This window comes from Malaclemys terrapin, chromosome 5, assembly GCF_027887155.1.
Source record: "Malaclemys terrapin pileata isolate rMalTer1 chromosome 5, rMalTer1.hap1, whole genome shotgun sequence".
Taxonomy (NCBI): domain Eukaryota; kingdom Metazoa; phylum Chordata; order Testudines; family Emydidae; genus Malaclemys; species Malaclemys terrapin.
Window position 1 is genome coordinate 113,271,438 of NC_071509.1, and position 23,693 is coordinate 113,295,130.

General features: G+C 44.6%; 1 protein-coding gene across 2 annotated transcripts in view; it reads right to left on the reverse strand.

The window, feature by feature from the left end:
- The window catches only part of PAPSS1 (3'-phosphoadenosine 5'-phosphosulfate synthase 1), an 81,856-nt gene that overhangs the window by 41,984 nt on the left and 16,179 nt on the right, over positions 1 to 23,693 (reverse strand). For both annotated transcript variants that reach the window (XM_054030121.1, XM_054030122.1), the window contains exons 3-5: positions 20,593 to 20,828; positions 18,624 to 18,762; positions 16,920 to 17,038 (exon numbers count right to left, since the gene is read on the reverse strand). In XM_054030121.1, coding sequence (XP_053886096.1) covers positions 16,920 to 17,038; positions 18,624 to 18,762; positions 20,593 to 20,828 — 494 coding nt within the window. The remainder of the gene's footprint in view (positions 1 to 16,919; positions 17,039 to 18,623; positions 18,763 to 20,592; positions 20,829 to 23,693) is intronic.

A 23,693-nucleotide genomic window follows, 5' to 3' on the forward strand; every position in this document is an offset into this window, starting at 1 on the left:
ACCTATTAAGAACAGGTGTTTGGGTCTGGTAGAGGGGATTATCAGCTCCAGCTGGGATGGGGGGTTAGGTGATTATAGGAATCAGGTGCATATCAGGCAAAGACTGAAGTTGCTCAGTTTCAAGCGGGGGCTCCAGGATGCAGATTAACCCCTGTGACAGGAAGACAAGGGAAGAGTTGCCAGGAACAGGGAAGCTCTGGCAAGAAGCCCTGGAGTCAAAGGAGAGGTAGCTGTTTGACTTTGCTGAACTGTTTTATTTTGTGGTTTGCTGAAAGTCATCAATGCAGTGAATGAAGAGTGCCCTGAAGAAAAGGCCTGAACAGACTGGGCATAGTATTTAACCCTAGGCTCCCTATACAATGAACGGGTACAGACAGGCACCTAAGAATGGGAACCACAAAAACTAGCACACTAGGAAGGGAGATATCTAAGATAGCCAGTAGCAGATGGCAAGGAAAAGGGTGTGTCCTAAGCTCTGCCCTTTTCTGGGAGTTAGGCACCTGAGTCCAAGTTGTAGGTAGGTGCCTCCCCCTGCTTAAAATCCACAGCTTCTCTCCTGGAGTTAGGCACCTTAGCAGTTTTTTGCAAGAAATGCCAGAGCAGGTGGTGGTGATGCCTCCCTTATTACTTAGAGCACTCACTCAGAAGGTGAGACACCCAGGTTCAGGGCCTCCCTCAGCTGTAAGGAGAGAGGGTTTGAACAGCTATCCCCCACTTCTCAGGACAGTGTGAGTGCGAGACGAGAGCTTGGTGGTTAGCTCTCCTGAGAGGGGAGGTCCAATTGTCCTGCTCCAAATGGCTAATTAACTAACCAACACAGAACAGCTTTAACAGGGGAGAGCGAGAGACCCACAGAAGAATACCCCATAGCTCAGTTTTAGGGCACTCTCCCAATTGGTGGGAGACTTAAGTTCAAACACTCCCTCCCCGTCAGGCAGTGGGGAGACTTGAGACACAGGGAACACAGGCCTGGTCTACACTATGACTTTAATTCGGATTTAGCAGTGTTAAATTGAATTAACCCTGCACCCGTCCACACAACGAAGACATTTATTTCGAAATAAAGGGCTCTTTAAATTGATTTCTGTACTCCACCCCGACGAGCGGAGTAGCGCCAAAATCGATATTGTCATTTCGAATTAGGGTTAGTGTGGCCGCAATTTGATGGTATTGGCCTCCTGGAGCTGTCCCATAGTGCACCATTGTGACCGCTCTGGACAGCAATCTGAACTCGGATGCACTGGCCAGGTAGTCAGGAAAAGCCCCACGAACATTTGAATTTCATTTCCTATTTGCCCAGCGTGGAGAGCACAGATGATCACAGATAGCTCAGCTCATCAGCACAGGTAACCATGCAGGCCGATAATCGAAAAAGAGCACCAGCATGGACCGTACGGGAAGTACTGGATCTGATAGCTATATGGGGAGAGGATTCAGTGCTAGCAGAACTTCGTTCGAAAAGACGAAATGCCTAAACTTTTGAAAAAATCTCCAAGGACATGATGGAGAGAGGCCACAATAGGGACTCAGATCAGTGCTGCATGAAAGTCAAGGAGCTCAGACAAGCTTATCAAAAAACAAAGCAGGCAAACGGTCGCTCCGGGTCAGATCCCGGACATGCCGCTTCTACGTCTAGCGGGGGCTGCCACCACTATCCCACCTCTGACCGTGGATTCTGAGGCGGGGATAATCTCATCAGCTACACCTGAGGATTCTGCAGACGGGGAAGAGGAGGAGGAGGAGGACGACGAGCTTGCAGAGAGCACCCAGCACTCCGTTCTCCCCAACAGCCAGGATCTTTTTCTCAGCCTGACTGAAGTACCCTCCCAACCCAGTATCCAAGACCACAACCCCATGGAAGGGACCTCAGGTGATTTTACCTTTTAAAATATAAAACTTGTTTTAAAAACAAGGGTTTTTAATGATTACTTTGCCCTGAGGACTTGGGATGCATTCGCAGCCAGTACAGCTACTGGAAAAGTCTGTTAACGTGTCTGGGGATGGAGCGGAAATCCTCCAGGGACATCTCCATGAAGCTCTCCTGGAGGTACTCCAAAAGCCTTGCCACAAGGTTTCTGGGCAGTGCAGCCTTATTCTGTCCTCCATGGTAGGACACTTGACCGCGCCATGCTTGCAGCAAGTAATCTGGTATTGCATGACAAAGCCTGGCAGCATATGGTCCCGGTGTTTGCTGGCATTCAAGCAACATCCGTTCTTTATCTCGCTGTGTAATCCTCAGGAGAGTGATATTGCTCATGGTAACCTGGTTGAAATACGGGAATTTAATTAAGGGGACAGAGGTGGCCGGGGGGGTTAATTTGGTTTCTGCAGGGACCTTCCCTGATATCAGCCACGCTGGGGGAGGGATAAAGCGATCATCCCAGAGAATTGGATGGGGGGGGGGGGGTTAGTTTGTTTTCTGCTGCTGAAGGTTAACAGGAAAACCGCAGTAGTCAACGGGCTTTGCTTGGTATGTGGGAAAGGAGGGCGCAGAATCCGAAAGACAATGGCTTACCATGGCCGCATGCAAGCTGAATTCTGTTGCCCGGACCTGCGTCTGTGATCTCTAACACCAAAGCCACAGGCACTCAATATTAAGATGGAAAATGTGACCTTGTACTGAAATCACATGTGCTATGTAATGTGAATAGTGTTGTTCACCATGAAAGAGTATAAGCATTGTTCTGTAAAATGTTTCATTTTAAAAACTCAGATAAGGCAGCAGAGAAAGAAGACGCGAGACGAGATGTTCATGGAAATAATGGAATGCACCCGCAATGAAAGAGTTCATTTGAATGAGTGGAAGGACACGGTATCTAAATTTAGGAAAGATGCCAGTGAACGTGACGTCATGAGGGACGCTCAAGATGACAGGTGGCAGGCTGCAACACTGGGGCTGCTGCGTGATCAAACGGACATGCTCCGGCGTCTGGTGGAGCTTCAGGAACGGCAGCAGGATAACAGACTGCCGCTGCAGCCACTGTATAACCTCCCTCCCCCCTCACTATGTTCCATATCCTCCTCACCCAGACGTGTAAGAATGCGGGGGGGTTGGGGGGGGAAAGAGAGGCTCCGTACACCCTCCCATTCCACCCCAGTGGACAGCCCAAGCAATTTTTTTCAGTGGCCTTTTACTTCCCTCCTATCCTCCTCCCAAACCTCACCCAGATTACCTTGTCGGTTCTCTCCCTATGTTTATAATCAATTAATAAAGAATACATGATTTTTAAATGATAGTGACTTTATCTCCTTTGAAAGCAAGCTGGGGGAAGGGGGAGGGTGGGTTCCTTACAGAGAATGAGTCAATAAAGGGGGCGGGTTTTCATGAAGGAGAAACAAACAGAAATTTCACACTGTAGCCTGGCCAGTCATGAAACTGGTTTTCAAAGCTTCTCTGATGCACAGCGCTTCCTGGTGTGCTCTTCTAATCGCTCTGGTGTCTGGCCGCGCGTAATCAGCAGCCAGGCGATTTGCCTCAGCCTCCCACCCCACCATAAAGGTCTCCCCCTTACTTTCACAGAGATTGTGGAGCACACAGCATGCAGAAATAACAATGGGGATATTGGTTTGCCTGAGGTCTGAGCGAGTCAGTAACGATCGCCAGCGACCTTTTAAATGGCCAAATGCACATCCTACCACCATTCTGCACTTGCTCAGCCTGTAGTTGAACATCTCCTGACTCCTGTCCAGGCTGCCTGTGTATGGCTTCATGAGCCATGGCATTAAGGGGTAGGCTGGGTCCCCAAGAATAACTATTGGCATTTCAACATACCCAACGGCTATTTTCTGGTCCGGGAAGTAAGTCCCTTGCTGCAGCCGTTTAAACAGATTAGTGTTCCTGAAGACGTGAGCGTCATGAACCCATCCCGGCCAGCCCACGTTGATGTTGGTGAAACGTCCCTTGTGATCCACAAGTGCTTGACGCACCATTGAAAAGTACCCCTTGCAGTTTATGTACTGGGTACCCTGGTGCTCCGGTGCCAAGATAGGGATATGGGTTCCATCTATCGCCCCACCACAGTTAGGGAATCCCATTGCAGCAAAGCCATCCACTATCACCTGCACATTTCCCAGAGTCACTACCTTTCGTAGCAGCACCTCAGTGATTACTTTGGCTACTTGCATCACAGCAGCCCCCACAGTAGATTTGCCCACTCCAAATTGATTCCCGACTGACCGGTAGCTGTCTGGCGTTGCAAGCTTCCACAGGGCTATCACCACTAGCTTCTCAACTATGAGGGCTGCTCTCATCTTGGTATTTAGTGAGGCTGCATACATTCGACTTTATACAATCTGTTTCCAAAATTCGAATTATATAAATTCATATTAATCCCGTAGTGTAGACATACCCATACACAAGATCAAACAGTAAATGATCTAAGTTGTGAGAAGAAAGAGGCGGTCATCCAGCTGCAAAACAGAATTATCTGAGGACAGAAAAAATGAGAATGCTTTAAAGATAAGCCTTCATTATGAATTTTAGATGTTTCAGTGTCCTACTCTGCTTGTCCCTGGTTCTGAGCCTAGAAATAGGATGGGAAGCAGATCATAATGCTCCAATCTGAAGTAAATGACGGATGCCTTCATTTGTGTTGTGGCCTTCTGGTGGGTTGTTGAGACTAGGAATCGGACAACATTGCTCCTGAAGTTCTTTCACAGCTCTGCAGCGTACCACTCAAGACAGTGTCCAGGGACCTCAGATGACCAAAGCTATAGGTAGTCCTTTTTCTCCCAAACAGACAGAGCCGGCACTAAGTGTCTAACTCCAGCTAGGGTGAGTTAAAAGATCTGTAGATAGTGCTGAGGCAAAAGAGAGCAACTTCTGACCCTGATCTAGTAACCACGTGCAAAGAGGTATTTTCTCCTGTTGTACTTCAGACTACTTCAAAAAATCCCTTTCTAGAACTGGCAGGGGCCAGGATTTTAAGCAGACTTTTCTAATGACTGAATAACCTCAGCTCTCCATAAAGTTTCCTATTGTATGACACCACAATAACTCGGAACTGATTGTCTGAGCACCTGACTTCATGTACCAAAACTCCATACATCTGCCTAAAATAGATCTGAATCCCATTCCCCACAACCAGCAAGACAGAAGCCTTTCGACTATGTGACTTTTAGGCTGAGAGAGAGACCATACTTGCAATACAGTCCACCCATATTCACACTGCTTGTGAAACCATGTTGAGGCACATATTGTCAGAGGACAGTTAATAATATTTTTTCGTTAAACTGATGCCACCTGTGATTTTATGCTCAAATGAAAGGACTGAAAGAATGCCTGCCTGGACGTAGCTGTCTACAAAGGGGCTGTATAATGAGAAGGTAAAAATCTCCCCCCCAAATAGAAGATATCAAGTCCCTGACCACCATGGAAAATAGCCACATTTATCTTTATTACAGATACCAGGTTATGTTTTGACTGCACACACAGGAATTTTCTGGCCTTATACAATGGAGAAAAGAAATGGTGGGCAGAAAGGAAAGGGGAGTTAAGGGGACAATCTCTTCAAGAACCTAATGTAGCCCTGGACAAAGCCCTGGATATATTGACCTGAAGTGTTAGTTTGAACATTGGAAATGAAGTTTGGAATGGTCCTCAATAATGCGCTGCAACAAGAAGGTCTTACTAAGCCATCGGCTGCTGCAGAGACAGATAAAATCATAGGTTATTTCAGAAAGTGGGACATTCTCCTGTTGCCAGTAACTGACAGATCTAGTTCTGCCCGCACGCTGCAGTACCGTTGTAATGAATCTGTGGACCTCAGCATAAAGGAAAATAGCTTTCAACTCACCTTAATATTGGTCTATCACAAAACAATACTTCATTTTATCATGTTAAACCATTTCTTCTTCCAAATAAATACAGCAGCAAGGTGGACACTGATCTATTATCCCTACATGAATGTCCCAGGGTGACTCTCCATTGCTTATGGGTGACTGGTGTTCCTCATCAAGTTAACAGAACACACGGTTCAGTATTTCAGCAACGCTCACAGGCTAAACACAGTGACACAAGGCAATTGTTTTTGTAATACAACTTAAACATGGCGTTCTATCCTGTAATAATCTTTTTCCTGTATTTTTTTACCCCACACTGTGCATTCACAGTGACAAAAGATTGTGACACTCCAAAATAAATATTAATATGAGTCAATACTGTTAAACACTCTTTTTGTTGTTTCACATTTGTATTTATGCTACAGAAGTCAGGGCCGTGCACATTCATATGTTAAGTTTGTTGCAGTTTATTTGAGCAATTTTTAAAATGCATATCTTTGGATCTTTACCTTAAGAGCTATATAGCTCTACTAATTCCTTTTCTGCAGAGTTATAACATGCTGTACAGTATTAATAATTGCTTTGAATAAAAGAATCAGCTAAATGATTTGGTGGTGATGAGGATGATGATAATAATAATAATAGCAGCATTTTGCTCAGTTAGGCCTGGTCTAAACTAGGCGTTTATGTCGAAGTTAGCGCCGTTACATCGAATTAACCCTGCACCCGTCCACACCGCGAAGGTATTTAGTTCGATATAGAGGTCTCTTTAATTCGACTTCTGTACTCCTCCCCGACGAGGGGAGTAGCGCTAAATTCGACATGGCCATGTCGAATTAGGCTAGGTGTGGATGGAAATCGACGCTAATAGCTCCGGGAGCTATCCCACAGTGCACCACTCTGTTGACGCTCTGGACAGCAGTACGAGCTAGGATGCTCTGAACAGCCACACAGGAAAAGCCCCGGGAAAATTTGAATTTGAATTCCTTTTCCTGTCTGGCCAGTTTGAATCTCATTTCCTGTCTGGACATTGTGGCGAGCTCAGCAGCACTGGCAATGATGCAGAGCTCTCCAGCAGTGATGGCCGTGCAATCTCAGAATAGAAAGAGGGCCCCAGCATGGACTGATCGGGAAGTCTTGGATCTCATCGCTGTGTGGGGTGATGAGTCCGTGCTTTCCGAGCTGCGCTCCAAGAAACGGAATGCAAAGATCTACGAGAAGATCTCTAAAGACATGTCAGAGAGAGGATACAGCCGGGATGCAACGCAGTGCCGCGTGAAAATCAAGGAGCTGAGACAAGGCTACCAGAAGACCAAAGAGGCAAACGGACGCTCCGGATCCCATCCCCAGACATCCCGTTTCTACGAGGCACTGCATTCCATCCTAGGTGCGGCCGCCACCACTACCCCACCAGTGACCGTGGACTCGGAGGATGGGATATTGTCCACGGCCGGATCCTCGGACATGTTAGCGGACGGGGAAGATGAGGAAGGAGAAGAGGTGGACGAGGCAGTCGACAGCACTCACAACGCTGGTTTCCCCGACAGCCAGGATCTCTTCATCACCCTTACAGAGATCCCCTACCAACCGTCCCCAGCCGTTACCCCGGACACAGAATCTGGGGAAGGATCAGCCAGTAAGTGTTGTAAACATCTAAACATTTATTTTTAACAGAACAGGAATATTAACAATTAAAAAAATGGGTTTCTCATGATTAGTTTGCCCTAGGCGCTTAACGGTTCAGTCATGGGCAGTGCAACTATTGAAAAAAAAATCTAGCAATGTCCAGTTTTGCATGATTGTCCTGCCCAAGCCGCTCTACTGTTTAGTCACTGCTACAGCAGCTAGAGTAAAATGCGGTCTATATGTCCGGGGATGGAGCAGAAATCCTCCTGTGACATCTCGAGGAAGCTCTCCTGGAGGTAATTGGAAATCCGTTGCATTAGGTTCCTGGGGAGAGCGGCCTTATTGGGTCCTCCGTAGTACGACACGTTGCCGCGCCACGAGACAAGCAAGTACTCGGGAATCATTGCTCTGCACAGCAGGGCGGCATACGGCCCTGGTCTTTGGAGGCTTTCCCGGAGCATTCTCTCTTTCTCGCTGTCAGAGATCCTCATGAGGGTGATGTCGCTCATGGTGACCTGCTTTGAATCTGGTAGGGGAATGTTAGTGTTGGGACTGCTTTACCGTTCCTTTACAGAACTGTAACCGCTGGTTTGCAGCCACGCGGTGGAGGCGGGAGAGGGGCAGCCGAAAGGGATCGTTCCCGGGGACAGCCGCGAGGGTGTGGGACAGGAGCAGAGTTCCTGCTTGCCGGATTGCTGGCAGCAGGGACCGACATTGATTTCAATGTGAAATGAGGCCATTGCTAATATTAAAGTTTTAAGCTACGGCTTACCATGTCTGCCTGCAACAGAAATTCCGTTGTCCTGACACGGTTCTCAAATGTGCTGTGCAAGACCCCAGGCACTGAATGCGAAGGCCGAGAATTCGACCTTGTGCTGAGTGCGCATGTGATAGGTGCTGTGCATGGTCTTGTTCACAGAGAAAGACTATGTTCTTTGTTCACAACTACATTTATCTTTCTGAGGAATTCACTCCCTTTTTCCCATTCCCACAGCCCCATCTGCGACTGTCTCACAACCTAGCCTGGCATCACACTCCCAGAGGCTAGCGAGGATTAGGCATAGGAAGAAGAGGACACGGGAGGACATGTTCTCAGAGCTTATGGCCTGCTCCCGAGCCCAGGCAGCACAGCAGACCCAGTGGCGGGAGAACTTGTCCCAAATGCAGCAAGCAAACATGGATCGGGAGGAGAGGTGGCGGCAGGAAGACCAGCAGGCGACTCAAACCCTGCTTGGACTACTGAGGGAGCAAACGGACACGCTCCGGCGCCTTGTGGATGTTCTGCAGGAACGGAGGCAGGAGGACAGAGCCCCACTGCAGTCCATCTCTAACCGCCCTCCCCCACCACCAAGTCCCATACCCCCCTCACCCAAAGTGCACAGAAGGAGAGGCGGCAGAGTCCACGCAAACTCTCACTCCACCCCTGCAGAGAGCTCTAGTAGCAGAAGGCTCTCATTCCCCAAAATTTGACAAGTTCTTTCCTTCCCGCCTGACACAAGCCCCCGTCCAAGTTTCACCTCCCAGTTCCATGTGTAGTTGATAATAAAAAATATGTTTCTGTTAACTAATGTTTCCATCATGTTCTTTTGGAGGAGGGGGGGAAAGGGGGATGGTAATTGGACAGGACAGTCACCTTTGGCAGGGTACATAGGCGGGGGCAGGTACAGCAGCAGGGCACATACACAGTGCAGTGACTAGTTGCCCTGGTCAGTCTGGGAGGTGGTTTTCATGTTCTGTAGTGGGGGGTGGGTTGCTCTGTGACTTTGTGGCGGGGGAGGGCAGTTACAGATCTTAAGCGGCGGTCCTTATGCAGGATCACAGAGCCACACAGCAGGAGATCTGTAACCGTCCTCCCCCTGCCACAAAGTCACATAGCCCCCCCATACACACAGTCCCGATCAGGAGGGGTGACAGGCTCCGTTGAAAGAACCAGCCCACCACAGCGGAGCCTGTCAATCCTTGAGTTTAGAAGCTTTCTTTGCGTCACTACACTACACCTGCTCCGCACCACAATCCGCGTCCCAGTTTTAAAAAATTCCCGCGAAAACAGTAGTAAAGAAAACGGTGTTCATTAACAAAGTAGAACTGATTTTATTTCGAAACGTGTGTTGGAAGGGGGGGAGAAGGGGGTATGTAACTGGAGAGGATAGTCAACATTAACTGGGTAAAGAAACGGGGGCAGGTTCGGCTTCTCTGTACACAAACTTTACAGTCACAGGTTACCCTGCTCACTCAGGAACCTAGCTTTCAAAGCCTCCCGGATGCACAGCGCGTCCCGCTGGTCTCTTCTAATCGCCCGGCTGTCTGGCTGTGCGTAATCAGAAGCCAGGCTATTTTCCTCAACCTCCCACCCCGCCATAAAGGTCTCCCCCTTGCTCTCACAGAGATTGTGGAGCACACAGCAAGCTGCTATAACAATGGGGATATTGGTTTCGCTGAGATCACAGCGAGTCAGCAAGCTTCTCCATCTCCCCTTGAGACGTCCAAAAGCACACTCCACCACCATTCTGCACTTGCTCAGCCAGTAGTTGAAGAGTTCTTTTTCACTGTCCAGGGCGCCAGTATAGGGCTTCATGAGCCAGGGCATTAGCGGGTAGGCTGGGTCCCCGAGGATGACTATAGGCATCTCCACATCCCCAACAGTTATTTTGTGGTCCGGGAAGTAAATACCTTGCTGCAGCCGTCTAAACAGACCAGAGTTCCTGAAAACACGAGCGTCATGAACCTTGCCCGGCCATCCGACGTAGATGTTGGTAAAACGTCCCCTGTGGTCCACCAGTGCTTGCAGCACCATGGAAAAGTAGCCCTTTCTATTAATGTACTGGCTGGCCTGGTGGTCCGGTGCCAGGATAGGGATGTGAGTTCCATCTATGGCCCCACCGCAGTTTGGGAATCCCATCGCTGCGAAGCCATCTATGATCGCCTCCACGTTTCCCAGGGTCACTACCTTTGGCAGCAGTACATCAACGATTGCCTTGGCTACTTGCATCACAACAACCCCCACAGTAGATTTGCCCACCCCAAACTGGTTCGCGACTGACCGGTAGCTGTCTGGCGTTGCAAGCTTCCAGAGGGCTATGGCCACTCGCTTCTGGACAGTCAGGGCTACTCGCATCCGGGTGTCATTGCGCTTCAGGGCAGGGGACAGCAACTCACAAAGTTCCAGGAAAGTTCCCTTCCGCATGCGAAAGTTTCTCAGCCACTGGGATTCATCCCAGACCTGCAGCACTATGCGGTCCCACCACTCAGTGCTTGTTTCCCGTGCCCAGAATCGCCGTTCCACGGCATCAACATGACCCATTGCGACCGTGATGTCCTCGGCGCTGGGTCCCCTGCTTTCTGAGAGGTCTGTGCTACTCTCAGACTTCAGGCCATCACCGCGGTGATGTAGCCTCCTCGCCTGACTTATCTGCATCTGCCTCAGAGAAAGGTGTATGATAAGCTGCGAGGCGTTGAGAGCGGCCACAACTGCAGCGATGGTCGCAGTGTGCTCCATGCTCGCAGTGCTGTGGCGTCCGCGCTGTCACTGACTAGAAAAGTGCGCGAACTGATTTCCCGCCGGCGCTTTCAGGGAGGGAGGGCGGGAGTGATGGACGGATGACGACAGTTACCCAAAAGCACCCTGGACACATTTTTTTTACCCAGAAGGCATTTGCGGCTCCACCCAGAATTCCAATGGGCAGCGGGGACTCCGGGAACTGTGGGATAGCTGCCCACAGTGCACAGCTTCCAATGTCGACGCTTTCCCCGTTAGTGTGGACTCACAAAGTCGAATTACTGTCCTTAGTGTGGACACACACGTTCGACTTTGCAATATCGATTCCAAAAATTCGATTTAAGTAAAATCGAACTACTCTCGTAGTGTAGACAAGGCCTTAGAATGTTGGTATGGTTCTGTTCCATGTTTAATATGTTTAAAGTCTAAAGAAGTTACTTACGGTAAATGAGACGTTTCTCAATTGAATTAAAAAAAAATGGTGGTCTAAAACAAGTTGATTTCATCTACACTTTGCAATTCCCATTGTAAAAATCAACCACTTATAAGAATTGAATCATCTGGGATGTATGTGATTCTTCTAAAAGGAGTGCACTGCATGAGAATAGAACCAACCCTAATTTGAACTCTAAGAAATCACCCAGAGGTTTCCTTGGCCTTTGTTTCAATTTCAATATTAACCCTCCGTCACCTATTTCTTAATACCACTATATTACTGTCTAACTAAAAATATATGAAATTACATATTCTTTAATCAAAATTAACCCCTGGAATGCCACACATAGTTGTCCTTTATTTTGCTGAAAGAGGTGGTCACTGCCCAAAGCGTGGCCTAATATCATCCTTTCCCAGCAGAAGACTCAGTGACACCACTGCAATTTAAACGTGTATTTTATACATTTTATATACCGGCAGATTACTGGTTATCGTTCATAGGATGGGCAGTGTATGTCCTGCATGGTATTGTGGCACCTTTAAGACTAACAGAAGTATTGGGAGCATAAGCTTTTGTGGGTAAGAACCTCACTTCTTCAGATGCAAGTCATCTGAAGAAGTGAGGTTCTTACCCACGAAAGCTTATGCTCCTAATACTTGTATTAGTCTTAAAGATGCCACAGGACCCTCTGTTGCTTTTTACAGATTCAGACTAACATGGCTACCCCTCTGATACTTGACTGCATGGTATTGCTGACTCAGAGGAGGTGAAACTATGATCAATACGAAATTTGAGGGAGACCTATTGACAAATAGCTTCTTTTTAGAAACACTACTGAGAAACTGGCTGATGAGTAGCAATGAGGTTCTAGGCACCACAGATTGTGTAAATTATAAGAAAGTAACTATCACCAAAACTAGATAAAATACAGAAAAGCATAGAAGACAAAAGTATTTTGCCAAAAGACAAAAAAAAGCCAGAAGATATAGCTCCAAATTCTGCTCTGTTACAATTCTACAGATCAGGAGCCACTCCAGTAAATTTAATGAAGTTACTCTAATTTTACAGTAATATGATAAAACCAAACTTAGATTACAGGAGACACAAAGCCATTTTTTAACCATCTCATGGATGTTGCTAGAGACAGAAGCTTTTCCTCTGGTTTGCTGAATAGACAACCATAAATGCATGTCTTTCAGACACAGAAGCTATATTTCTATAAAACACTATTTCAGGCTACGCAAAACCAGAGCTCATTTCAAGTGTGACAGCACTTTATCAATGCCGAATATAGGAAGAGAGGAATTCTTCCTACTTATAGCCAATACAAAGTAGGCAATCTCTTGGCATGTATACTGACTTACACATTTTTGTTTAAAGGAGACCCAGACACAAGTATCTTGCTGAGCTTTTGACACAAGTGGAATGGAGAGTATGGGGCTTTGAGTTCTGAAGGCTCTGGTGATTCAGACTCTGCCCACATCTTGGTTTCCTTAGTTCACAGTTATTGTAATATCCTGAACCTCACAGCTACCATAAGTTTGTTTGTTTGGATTTTTTTTTTGGGGGGGGGGGGTGTTTTTTTAAATAAAGGCTAATACCTTTTTTATTTGTCAAGGCTTTTGGCATAGCCCTGACATAGTGCTTGGATCTTATTTGATTGATTTTGTCTTAATAGCTGTTCTTTGTTGTGAAATGTATAAAACACTACAGGGGACGGTGTTTCATACACAATGTGTTTTTTAAGACTGACAGAATCTAGGATGTCACATCCTGGAAAGTGTGCCAGCTAGGAGAATTTCCTCAGAACAGATTATGGGACCATGTGTAACTAAGCAAATGAAGGGAATGGAAAATAATTAGCCCTAAACAATAAACAAAAGAAAAATAGCTAGCAACAATATCGCTGGTAAAATTAAGCACCTTTCAGGTATGTCTACACTGCAGTTAAAAACCTGCAGCTAGCCCATGGTAGCTGTCTCAGGCACTATTTAATTGTGGTGTACATGTTTGGACTCTGGCTGGAGCCTGGGCTCTAGGACCCAGATCTCGGATGGAAGCCTGAGCCGGAACATCTAAACCACAATTAAATAGCCCCTTAGCCTGAGCCCTACAAGCCTATAACCAAAAGAAACCCAAATTCCTACATTTCATCTGTCCCCTAAGTCCTTTCTTTCCCTCCTCTCTTCTGATTTCCAGTAAGGTTTCTTCAAAACCCCCTTTGATTTCTCACTTCTGTCCCGTACTTCCTTATTCTCTAGTCTCCCTCACTCCTTTTCTCCCAGGAGCCCCTGGGGATGTATTTTGTATCTTCTTCCCCCTCTACATGCACACAGTCCCATTTCAGAGTCAATTTCTCATCAACTCTCCTTCCTGAATCCCACGGATGCTATTTCTTCAGTTACTACAGCTATATCACCAAAGAGAATATGAACCAAACCCAGCAAGAACTAAGATCTTCTGCTATTTCACTACCACATTCCATCTTTTTGTGCATCTCCATAATTCAACTCTTAGTCTGAAACTCATCTTCTCCCTCTACTTCAGTGGTTCTCAAACTATTGTACTGGTGACCCTTTCACATAGCAAGCCTCTGAGTGCGACCCCCCCCCCCTTTAAATATATAAACAAGTGTTTTTAATTTAAAACACCAATAAATGCTGGAGGCAAAGCGTGGTTTGGGTGGAGGCTGACAGCTCACGACCTCCCAGATAATAACCTCATGACCCCCGAGGGGTCCCGACCTCCAGTTTGAGAACCCCTGTTCGACTCCTATTTGTGGCTCTCCATGCCTAGTGGAGGACTGTACCTGTACAGTAACTCCTTGCTTAACGTTGTAGTTATGTTCCTGAAAAATGCAACTTTAAGCGAAAAAATGTTAAGTGAATCCAATTTCCCCATAAGAATTAATGTAAATGGGGGGGTTACGTTCCAGGGAAATTTTTTTCGCTATACAAAAGACGTGTGCGTGTGTGTGTGTACACACACACACACACACACACACACACATATACACACACACATATACACAGTATAAGTTTTAAACAAACAATTTAGTACTATACACTGCAATGATGATTGTGAAGCTTGGCTGAGGTGGTGGAGTCAAGAGAATTATGTATGCATTTAGCACAGATTTCAGGAAGACATCAAAGTTGCTTGTTTCCGTTCAAAAAATTGGTCATCTGAAATTCAAGAAATACTAACATTTTGCATAAGGATTGCTCCATAGCTATTTTAAACAAAATCAATTTTTTTAATCCTGTCTTCCCTCTGCTGCTTTTCCTCTGCCTGTCCTAATGGATTGCTAAAGAAGAAAATCCACATGCTTATTACAGGTAAAATACTACTCCTAATAGATTCTTAAAGAAGACATAATTCACTTGAGACTAGGGCTATGTCTACACTACAAATTACTTCAGTATAACTTACATCACTCAGCGGTGTGAATAATCCACGCCCCTGAGTGACATAAATTATACTGACCTAAGCCCTGGTGTAGACAGCGCTATGTGAATGGGAGACGCTCTTCTGCCAACATAGCTACCACCTCTCGTGGAGGCAGGAGTTAAGCCAATGGAAGAGTTCTGTCCCATCAGCTAAGAGGGTCTTCACCAGAAGCACTACTGATGCGCCACTGTAAATGATGTAGTGTAGACAGTCTTTGGCACAGCAACACTCACATCCCTTATGGATTCACCCTCTTCGTCCTTCAGGGAAGGAATGGCAAGAACATCTCCCATGCCCTTCCCTGAATAGCTATTCACTCTCACTCTTCTTAGCAAGTGCTAAAGTATGGCCTAAGCTAGGGGCAAGGTAAACCTGTTTAATTGAGACAAACGCCAAATCCTATTCAGCATAGCAGACCCAATGCCCTAAGCAAAGAACTGGAGGCTCGTTACATGGGCTCACATGCTGCGTCTCTCTTGAATTATGAAGTTTTAAGAACAGAGATGGCTTTTCCTACTAGGAAGTGCAAGAGATCCTGTGATCAAGTTATTACTAGCATCCTATATATGGCAAGTAATGCTTCCCTGTATGAAAATATTCAGAACATGATGGCCTATGGTTAGGGTGCTACCCTGGCATTCTGGAGACCTAGGTTTAATTCCTTGCTCTGCCACAGTCACTTGGGGATCTGAGACACAGAGACTCTGTAAAATAAAGATAACAACACTGCCCCTACCTTACAGAGGTGCTGCAAGAATAAATACATTAAATACTGTGAGGTGCTCAGACGCTACAGTCACAGGGGTGGCTTTATGTGACATACTGGGGTAAAATTCAGACCAGTGAGGGGCTGTGTCACCCTTGCTCTGCGACCTTGGGTGCCTTACAATGGCTTGCTGAAGTAGCTCCCACCTTGGTCATTCCAACACAGCAAGTCACATCCTGTGTGTAACTGCAGCCTGCCAGTTACACTCTGGCTCTCACCATCCTTGGTTATACTGCAGGGTAACCACATCACACCCCCAGTCCCAGATTCCCCCTCCCCTCCCCCAAAATGTATGTCCTGTACTGCCCAGCTCTCTCTCGGACTGTTCAAATGTATTAAGTCAATTATTCTTTTAAGGGAATAATGTACCAGCTTATTAACTTAAATAGTTACCCAGACCCTCAACTTAAACACACTGGATTAGATAAAACAAGTATATTAACTACAAAGAGAGAGATTTTAAGTGAGTACATGTAATGAGGCATAAAAGTCAGAAATGGTTACACGAAACATCAAGATAAAACGCTTACTGGTGCCTAACAAAGTATATTAGATTCAAGCAAAATTTCTCACCACACGCTTCCAGCAAGATTACTAACCAAACTCTTCAGGTCAGGACCCACACCCCCTCCCATCCCCTCCAGAGTCCAATGGCTGTTTTCCTCTGTCTTTTTAGGTGCCATGCCAGAGACAGATGGGGGACAGAGGGGTCCCTTGGGGTGTTTGCCCCTGTTCCTCTTTTAAAAACTTTTTCAGTCGAAAACTAGGAGACTGCCCAGTCTCAGGAGGAAAAAATCTCCATGCTGTTTCTGTGCTAAGACGCAAGTCTTTGTCCCTGCCCCACTTTTTTGTAAATAATGGCTACTTTGTAGGTAATGGCTCATTAGCTTTGTTGACACTTGGCTGGGGCATCAACTTGCCCTTTGTCTTTGAGAAACTGGTTTAACCACTCCCCAGACTTAACTGGGAGATACTCTTCAGCCATGATTTCAGTTTATGTTCGTAACTTTATATATAAAGTAGCTATATGCACTTTACCATGATATTACCGATGAACAAGTTGTGAGGCATCAGAGCTTCTCACTTTTTGCATCTCTCAGCTTGGACAATGAAAATAATTAAGTTTCATTTTTGTTTGCAGTGTATTTCCATTTTCAGGTTCTTACTGCTACGACATTTGTTTTTAAGACGCAGCAGGGTGTTTTTAAAGACAAATGTTTACAGTGGGGGTTTTTTTTAATTGTGGGGAAAAAATTTATTGCTCTTTAGTTTTATAAAACTTATTTTTAAAAGAATTTGAATTTGGAGATAAGTTTAAATCAAAATTTAAATCAATATCAGAAGACACCACCACATCTCCTTACCCTTTCTTGAAGAAGTTCCACTACTTGTTGAATGCAATCATTCACGTCACAGGAATCAGTTTTCAGCACTAGTTCTGGGGCCTCAGGCTTTTCATACTCCGAGTCAATGCCAGTAAAACCTGCATGACAGAAGACAGAACTGAAAATTCCTCCATACTTCAGACTGGTTCTTATATTATTCGACTGTAGCTGATTGGCTGTAGGCAGACACACAGTATGGCAGAGTATGTAGTTTTAACTTCTTTGACACAATTTTGTATGGCTTATTTTTTTTAAAATGAGACCCTTTATTATCTTTCTAAATGCACCCTTCTACAGTAAGTAACAGAATATACCATGGATGAGGAAGAAGGAAGCAAAAGCACAATGTGCAACAATCTTGAGTTACTAGTTAGACACCCTTTTGGCTGTCCTTGCTGTAATTGCTTTGATATGGAATGCATTGTTAAATAATCTTTACATATTTTGCTTATCTGCACGCAAGACTGGTTAACGAGTTTTTGATTCAACAGGCAGAACTCTAAAGGGCAAAACATCAGAGTGTTTTTTCTGGCACATTGGTATGGCTAATAGAGTTGAAGTAGTTAAGTGAGCTAATAAAGCCTGCTATACATGGCTATTACACGCCTAAAGACTGTATTTACATCCCAAATCAGACGCCATATCATTTTCTCTGCCCTTTCTACTTAACATGCTAGTCTGAAACAGAGGAGCTTCTAACCAATCATGCTATCATGCCTCCCATCCAGGGAGGCAATCCCACAATCACCTCCAAGGAAATCCAGATATGCATTAAGCAGTCTTTGATTCACTAGCTTCATCTTCTCTAGAGAAAAAGATAGTGGATTCTCTGTAACGAAGTATTTAAATCAAGATTTCAGTAACTCAGCAAGAGGTTATGGGCCTATTGCAGGTTTTGTGGCCTGCAATGTGCAGGAGGTCAGACTAGACGATCATGATGGTCCCTTCTGCCCTTAAAGTCTATGAGATCGAGTAGCTGAAGCGGATACTGTACAACACTGTTTTGCTTCCAAATACAGGCAGAATGACTATTGCTAACCACTACAAGTTGCAGGACTACTATCCAGCAAAAAGGCACTTCTATGCGGTTATCCTTAAACAAAATTGCTGACATTAGGATATGATTTCCAGCTTTGTAAATTTTTTCTAGTGGGGCTTATTTGTGGTATTAAAATGCAACAGGGCATCAGCACACAACCATAGCTTCTTCAACACCACAAAAATAAATTTGTAAAAGCGTTCTTCACGATGCAGCTTTACAGAAGGAAGGATTGTGAATGTACTTCTTTTCCATTACTTTTTTGGCAGGCCATTATGAACATTACAGTACACATGGAAACTAGATCAGGGCCCCATGGTGGTTGGCACTGTACAAATACAGAGTGGAAAAACTGTTCCTGCTCCAAGGAGCTTATAATCTAAATAGAGAAGATAGGTAAAGGGTGGGAGGGGAAACAGTCACAGAGAGACAAAGCAACTTGCCCAAGGTTACACAGCAGGCTTACAGCAGAGCAGGGAATAGAAATCAGGTTTTTTAGTCTAAGCCCAGTGTCTATTCACTGGACCAAAATGCACCTTAATGAAATGTGGCCTGGAGTGTACCATTTATTTATTTGTCTATAGAGCCAATCATTACAACATCAAAGTTTAGCATGGAAAAGATGTGACTATACTTAGATTCACCTTTAATTTCTCCAGCCCGGGCTTTTTTGTAGAGTCCTTTGACATCCCTCTTTTCACAGACATGCAGTGGAGCATCCACGAATACTTCAAAAAAAGGCAAACTTGCACCTTCATGAATCTGCCTGGCATTGCTCCGATCCTGAACAGGGAGGGCGGAAGGGGGAAAGAAACAACAGATTTTAAATAGAATTTTGAATCAGAAAAAAATAATTAAAGAAGAATATTTGTAGAACATTAGCTTATTTAAGATAAGGGAGGAGGGATAGCTCAGTGGTTTGAGCATTGGCCTGCTAAACCCAGGGCTATGAGTTCAATCCTTGAGGGGGCCATTTAGGGATCTGGGGCAAAAATCTGTCTGGGAATTGGTCCTTCTTTGAGCAGGGGGTTGGACTAGATGATCTCCTGAGGTCCCTTCCAACCTTGATATTCTATGATTGCGATCACAAAATGGGGGGGAATAGATATGTTCTTTTCATAAAGTACAAACTACATATCATTAGTGGGTCTGCTGCTTTCTGCATAGTAAAATTGACACCAAATTCAGAGGTAGTTTATACAGAACTGGATTTTTATACCTAAGTCATATGTACAATGGGATATTCTATTTCCTATTCACCCCCACCCCCAAATATTAGGCGTTACCCCCCCATTGAGAATAATACATCTACCCCATCTCATTGACGCCATGAAGGGATGTGGCTTACTGCCCATGAATCCTTCAACTCTTCTCAACCCCCCACCCCCCTTTTTTGGGGGGGGGTTTCCACTGAACACAAACTTCCTTCTGCATGCATCAACCTGACTAGGCTTGTGCAGCCCCAAATACCACATACACATTTTACAAACATGGTCTTGCTCAGAGCATACTATTAGTCACAAAATTCCCAATCATTAGCCATCATTAAAAAAGCAATTCATTAAAATATTAAACATAGATTTCTTGATCCCTAACCAAATACACTTGTTGGGTATGCACTGTTGTGTATTTTTCTCATCTCTAGAACTTCTGGCCTGCTGCAGAATCCTGAACTCTCCAAACTATTCTTTAAAGAATAGTTTGCACCGCAATACCCAAAGAAATACTGAGGTAATTCTCACTTTGAAACTGTCATACTATAGACCTCATGCATAAAAACTATTTTAAAAGATGCTTCCTGGTGTCCATTCGCCAACTCTCTCCCCTTCGTTCACTGAGTAGTACATCTCCACACACATAATGAAAAATTCTTAACAGTACAAAATGTACACACACATTTAGGCTGTATTTCCAAAAAGCCACATCTAAATACACATTCAAAACTGCATACAACAACAAATTGAACAAGTCGAACACAGTTACCCATTTTGCAAGCTCAACTGCATATTTTTCTTGCACAATTTAGGCACAATTTAGGGAAGTAAAGACCATGCTGTATATTTTGGGGGTGGGGGGGAGGTTTTAACAGTCGAATTATGTTTTCCAGATGAAGCATATTCTCCACCTTCTCGGTATTTAAAAAAACAAAGAAATCCAGATGGCTCTAACCTGGACAAGTGAAAAAAACACTGACATTTTGGTTTGTCTTTTCTCCATTCCCCCCTTGTCCTAATACCAAATTGTATCTCTCAGCTGTGACAAAATTACACTGAAAGACAGCTACCATTTTAAATTTAGTAGAAGCAGGGACTGCACTAATACTGAAAAAAGTTCAACTTGTCTAGGAAATTCATGAGATGTCACCTACAGTTGTATCTCTAAGGCAACTCAAAGGAAATTCAAGCTTACATACTAAAATTTTAAATTATATTTATCAACTGGAGAGAAGCTAAATGGAGGATTCCTAGAGCTCAAAAATTTTCCTTGAATGACACTAACTTATATTTTACATGTGTTTTCTCCAGGGAGACTGGTGATATGAACATATTCGTGGCACAGCAAAACTATTGCATCCTGTAGCACCATAAATATGTATCAGGGCAGTATGCTTACCTGGGTATAAGGAGAGATAAAACTAGCGATGCACACCAGACCAGCATCTGCAAACAACTTAGCAACCTCAGCAATACGTCGGACATTTTCTTCCCTGTCTTCCGGACTGAAGCCCAGATTCTTATTAAGGCCTTGGCGAATATTGTCACCATCCAACGTGTAGCATGGAATATCATGGCACACTAAATACTCCTCCAATGCCATGCTAACTGTGGTCTTTCCAGCCCCAGACAGCCCTAAACAAATCAAAAACAAAAAAATGTTAGACCAATTCGCTATTCAACATGCATCACTTTAAGAAATGGGAGAAAAATTATGCTAAACTCCATCAGCTTCCTCTATTTATATTCAGTCACTCTCTCACACACCCCTCAAATATTTTTAAGCAGATGAAGGAAAATTGAGCCAGAGAGGCTATATGAATAGGAGCTCCACAGTCTACAATAAGAAGCTGCTTATTGCACTGCTACTTTCTCGTTCCAGACTTCGACTACCACCTGGCAGGGGCCGGCGGATGGAACCCCAGACCAGCAGCGGGCTGAGCGGCCTGGGGTCCCGACCGCCGGCCCCGCTCAGCCCACTGCCGGCCTGGATGGATGGAACCCTGGGCCGACAGCAGCCGCCGGCCCGCTCAGCCGCTGCCAGTATGGGGTTCCATCTGCCGGCCCCTGTAAATGTAAAGTGTATTACTGGCACATGAAAACTTAAATTACAGTGAATAAATGAAGACTTGGCACTCCACTTCTGAAAGGTTGCCGACTCATGATCTATGGGATCCAACAATTAGGTTTCCATTGTGCTGTCCAAACAAGTAAAACAGAGGGAGCTTATCATCTGTAGAACCCTCTGAAATCCTCTAAAATCATGTATTGTTTTGTACACAGAGATAGCCTTAAACTTTTTTGCATCTCTTATAGACTTAGTAGGATTTTCAAAAGCGATGATGCACCTTAGGAGCACGTCCCATGGAGAGTCTTGTGATCCTAAATCACTTGACAGTTTTGAAAATACCATCTTTTTGTAGTGCAGCTTCAAGGTTTTCCTGAAACAGCCCTTCCAACTCTCTGCCTGGAGCCTAGACAGGCAATAAGGGGCCAATTTCATCCTGTGAATCCTGACAGAAATCAGTATTTTTACTTCTGGTTTTCCTCCAAGTCTGCTTACCTAGGTTCTTAGAATTTGCCATATTTATATTTGGAACCAGCAGTGAGACTTGAATCAATCCTGGTGGTGTATTTCTAGTCCTAAATCAGCAGAGCTATCAGTCCAACCTCTTGAGGCACACGACTTCCCCTACTAGTCTTTTTCTAGCATTCTGTTCCCATAGACCTTAATCCCCCTACTCTGTCCTTTATCCCACCTCTTTCTCAACAACAAAACTGAGGGACAAAGATTTCATTATTGAGGCAGCTTCCTGGAAAGGTGGTCATGTAGGCAGCTAAGAATAAGTCCTTACTGCAACTGTCTGGAAAAGCTGTTTATGGATTACTGGGAGCCAGAGAAATGGTCTGCAAACTATAACAGTTTAAAATGAAGTCTTGCCTGGCTTAGTGCGTTTGTGTTACAATGAAGTTGTACTACAACTATAACAAGTTATATTAAAAAAGTTATTTGACAAAGTTTTTGACTTACATATTGTATTTAAAAATAAAAAACTTTCCCCTCTTTTACAGCTTTGTGGTTTATTTATCTCTTTTCATTCCAATTTTTGTCAGAGGGACCAGCGATTAAAAACTTATCTTGGCTCATTTATATGACTAAAGCAGCATAACAACATAACTTTCACACTTGCAAGATAATATCGAAAACATTAGACTAATCCAGGTCATGTCTATGAAATACTTGGTGCTCTCAGCAGACATAACATGCAACTCAACCAGCAGACAGAAAAGGAGTCTACTAGCCTGTGTGAAAGTGAAATGAATTATATTAAAGAAATAGAATTAATGAAAGAATGCTCTAGGTGCCTTTAAGTAGAAATGAGAAATGCTGCGATCCAGGTATCAGGAAAGCAGACATTAAGATAGAACTATTGCTCCACTTAAGGGCGAATGGTGAAGTATTAGCCTTAGATCGATAATAGTAAGGAAGTAGGATATGCATGTTGTGCCCCAGGTAAATTTTACAATTTTGCTCTCTTTGTCCCTTTGTTTAGTTCGCGCCCTTTTATCTGTATAAATAAGACTGTTTGGGTCTTGCATGGGGGGCTCACATTCTCTGAATGTATTAGCAGACAGCTGTGCTAATAAAACAGAGTGGTCTGACAAACGGTGAGTCCTGAGTCTAACTTTGACACCTGTTTGAAGATTACCACTAAGGCTGATCAAGACTGGTGCATAATGGTGTGGGGATGTGGAGAGCAAGGGCATCAACCTCTTATTACCCAAAGAATGGACATGATATAGCAGGCTGCATTCCAAATGTGCTGCTTGACTGGGCTCCTTGGTTGATGTTTTTTTCTTTGTCATTATCAAACCTTTCACCCAAGTTTTATTTACGCTAGGGAAATTTCCCATGATAACTACAGTTTGTTCCCCCTAAAACTATAACGCCACATCTTGTGTCCACACCCAAGAGTGATCCAAACTGTTTGCAAGTAGGGTAAATTATTGTTTTATTTACTTTTTTCAATTTCAGCCTTTAAGAACTCCACATCAGAGAGTTCATTTAAAGCTCAAGGTAACATTGATATATATATTTATTTTAATTAATTAATTAAAATAACCAACCACCACAGGAGTTAGGAAATACAGTCATCCAAAGAAGCAGCACCTCTCCTTCCTCCCACAATTTCTTTTATCCCTGGTCATCTGACCACTACAGCTTAAAACCATGACTGCATTTTCACACTAAACAGAAATCCCACTGGGTCAGCACTCAGCCAATGCCCATTCAAACAGATGGGCTTTGCATTGCACCTGGAACGCCTACAGATTCAGGCTGTCTTGGCCCTAAGAGATGTGGGGGTGAGAATATACCAAAGGAAAAGGGCCCTGACAGACAATGCTTTGCCAGTAGCCTCCTCCCACTCCGGTAAGTCTACACTTGCAAAGTTACAGCACCAGCAGTTACAGCGCCGCTCAGAGAGCGTCAAAGGAAAA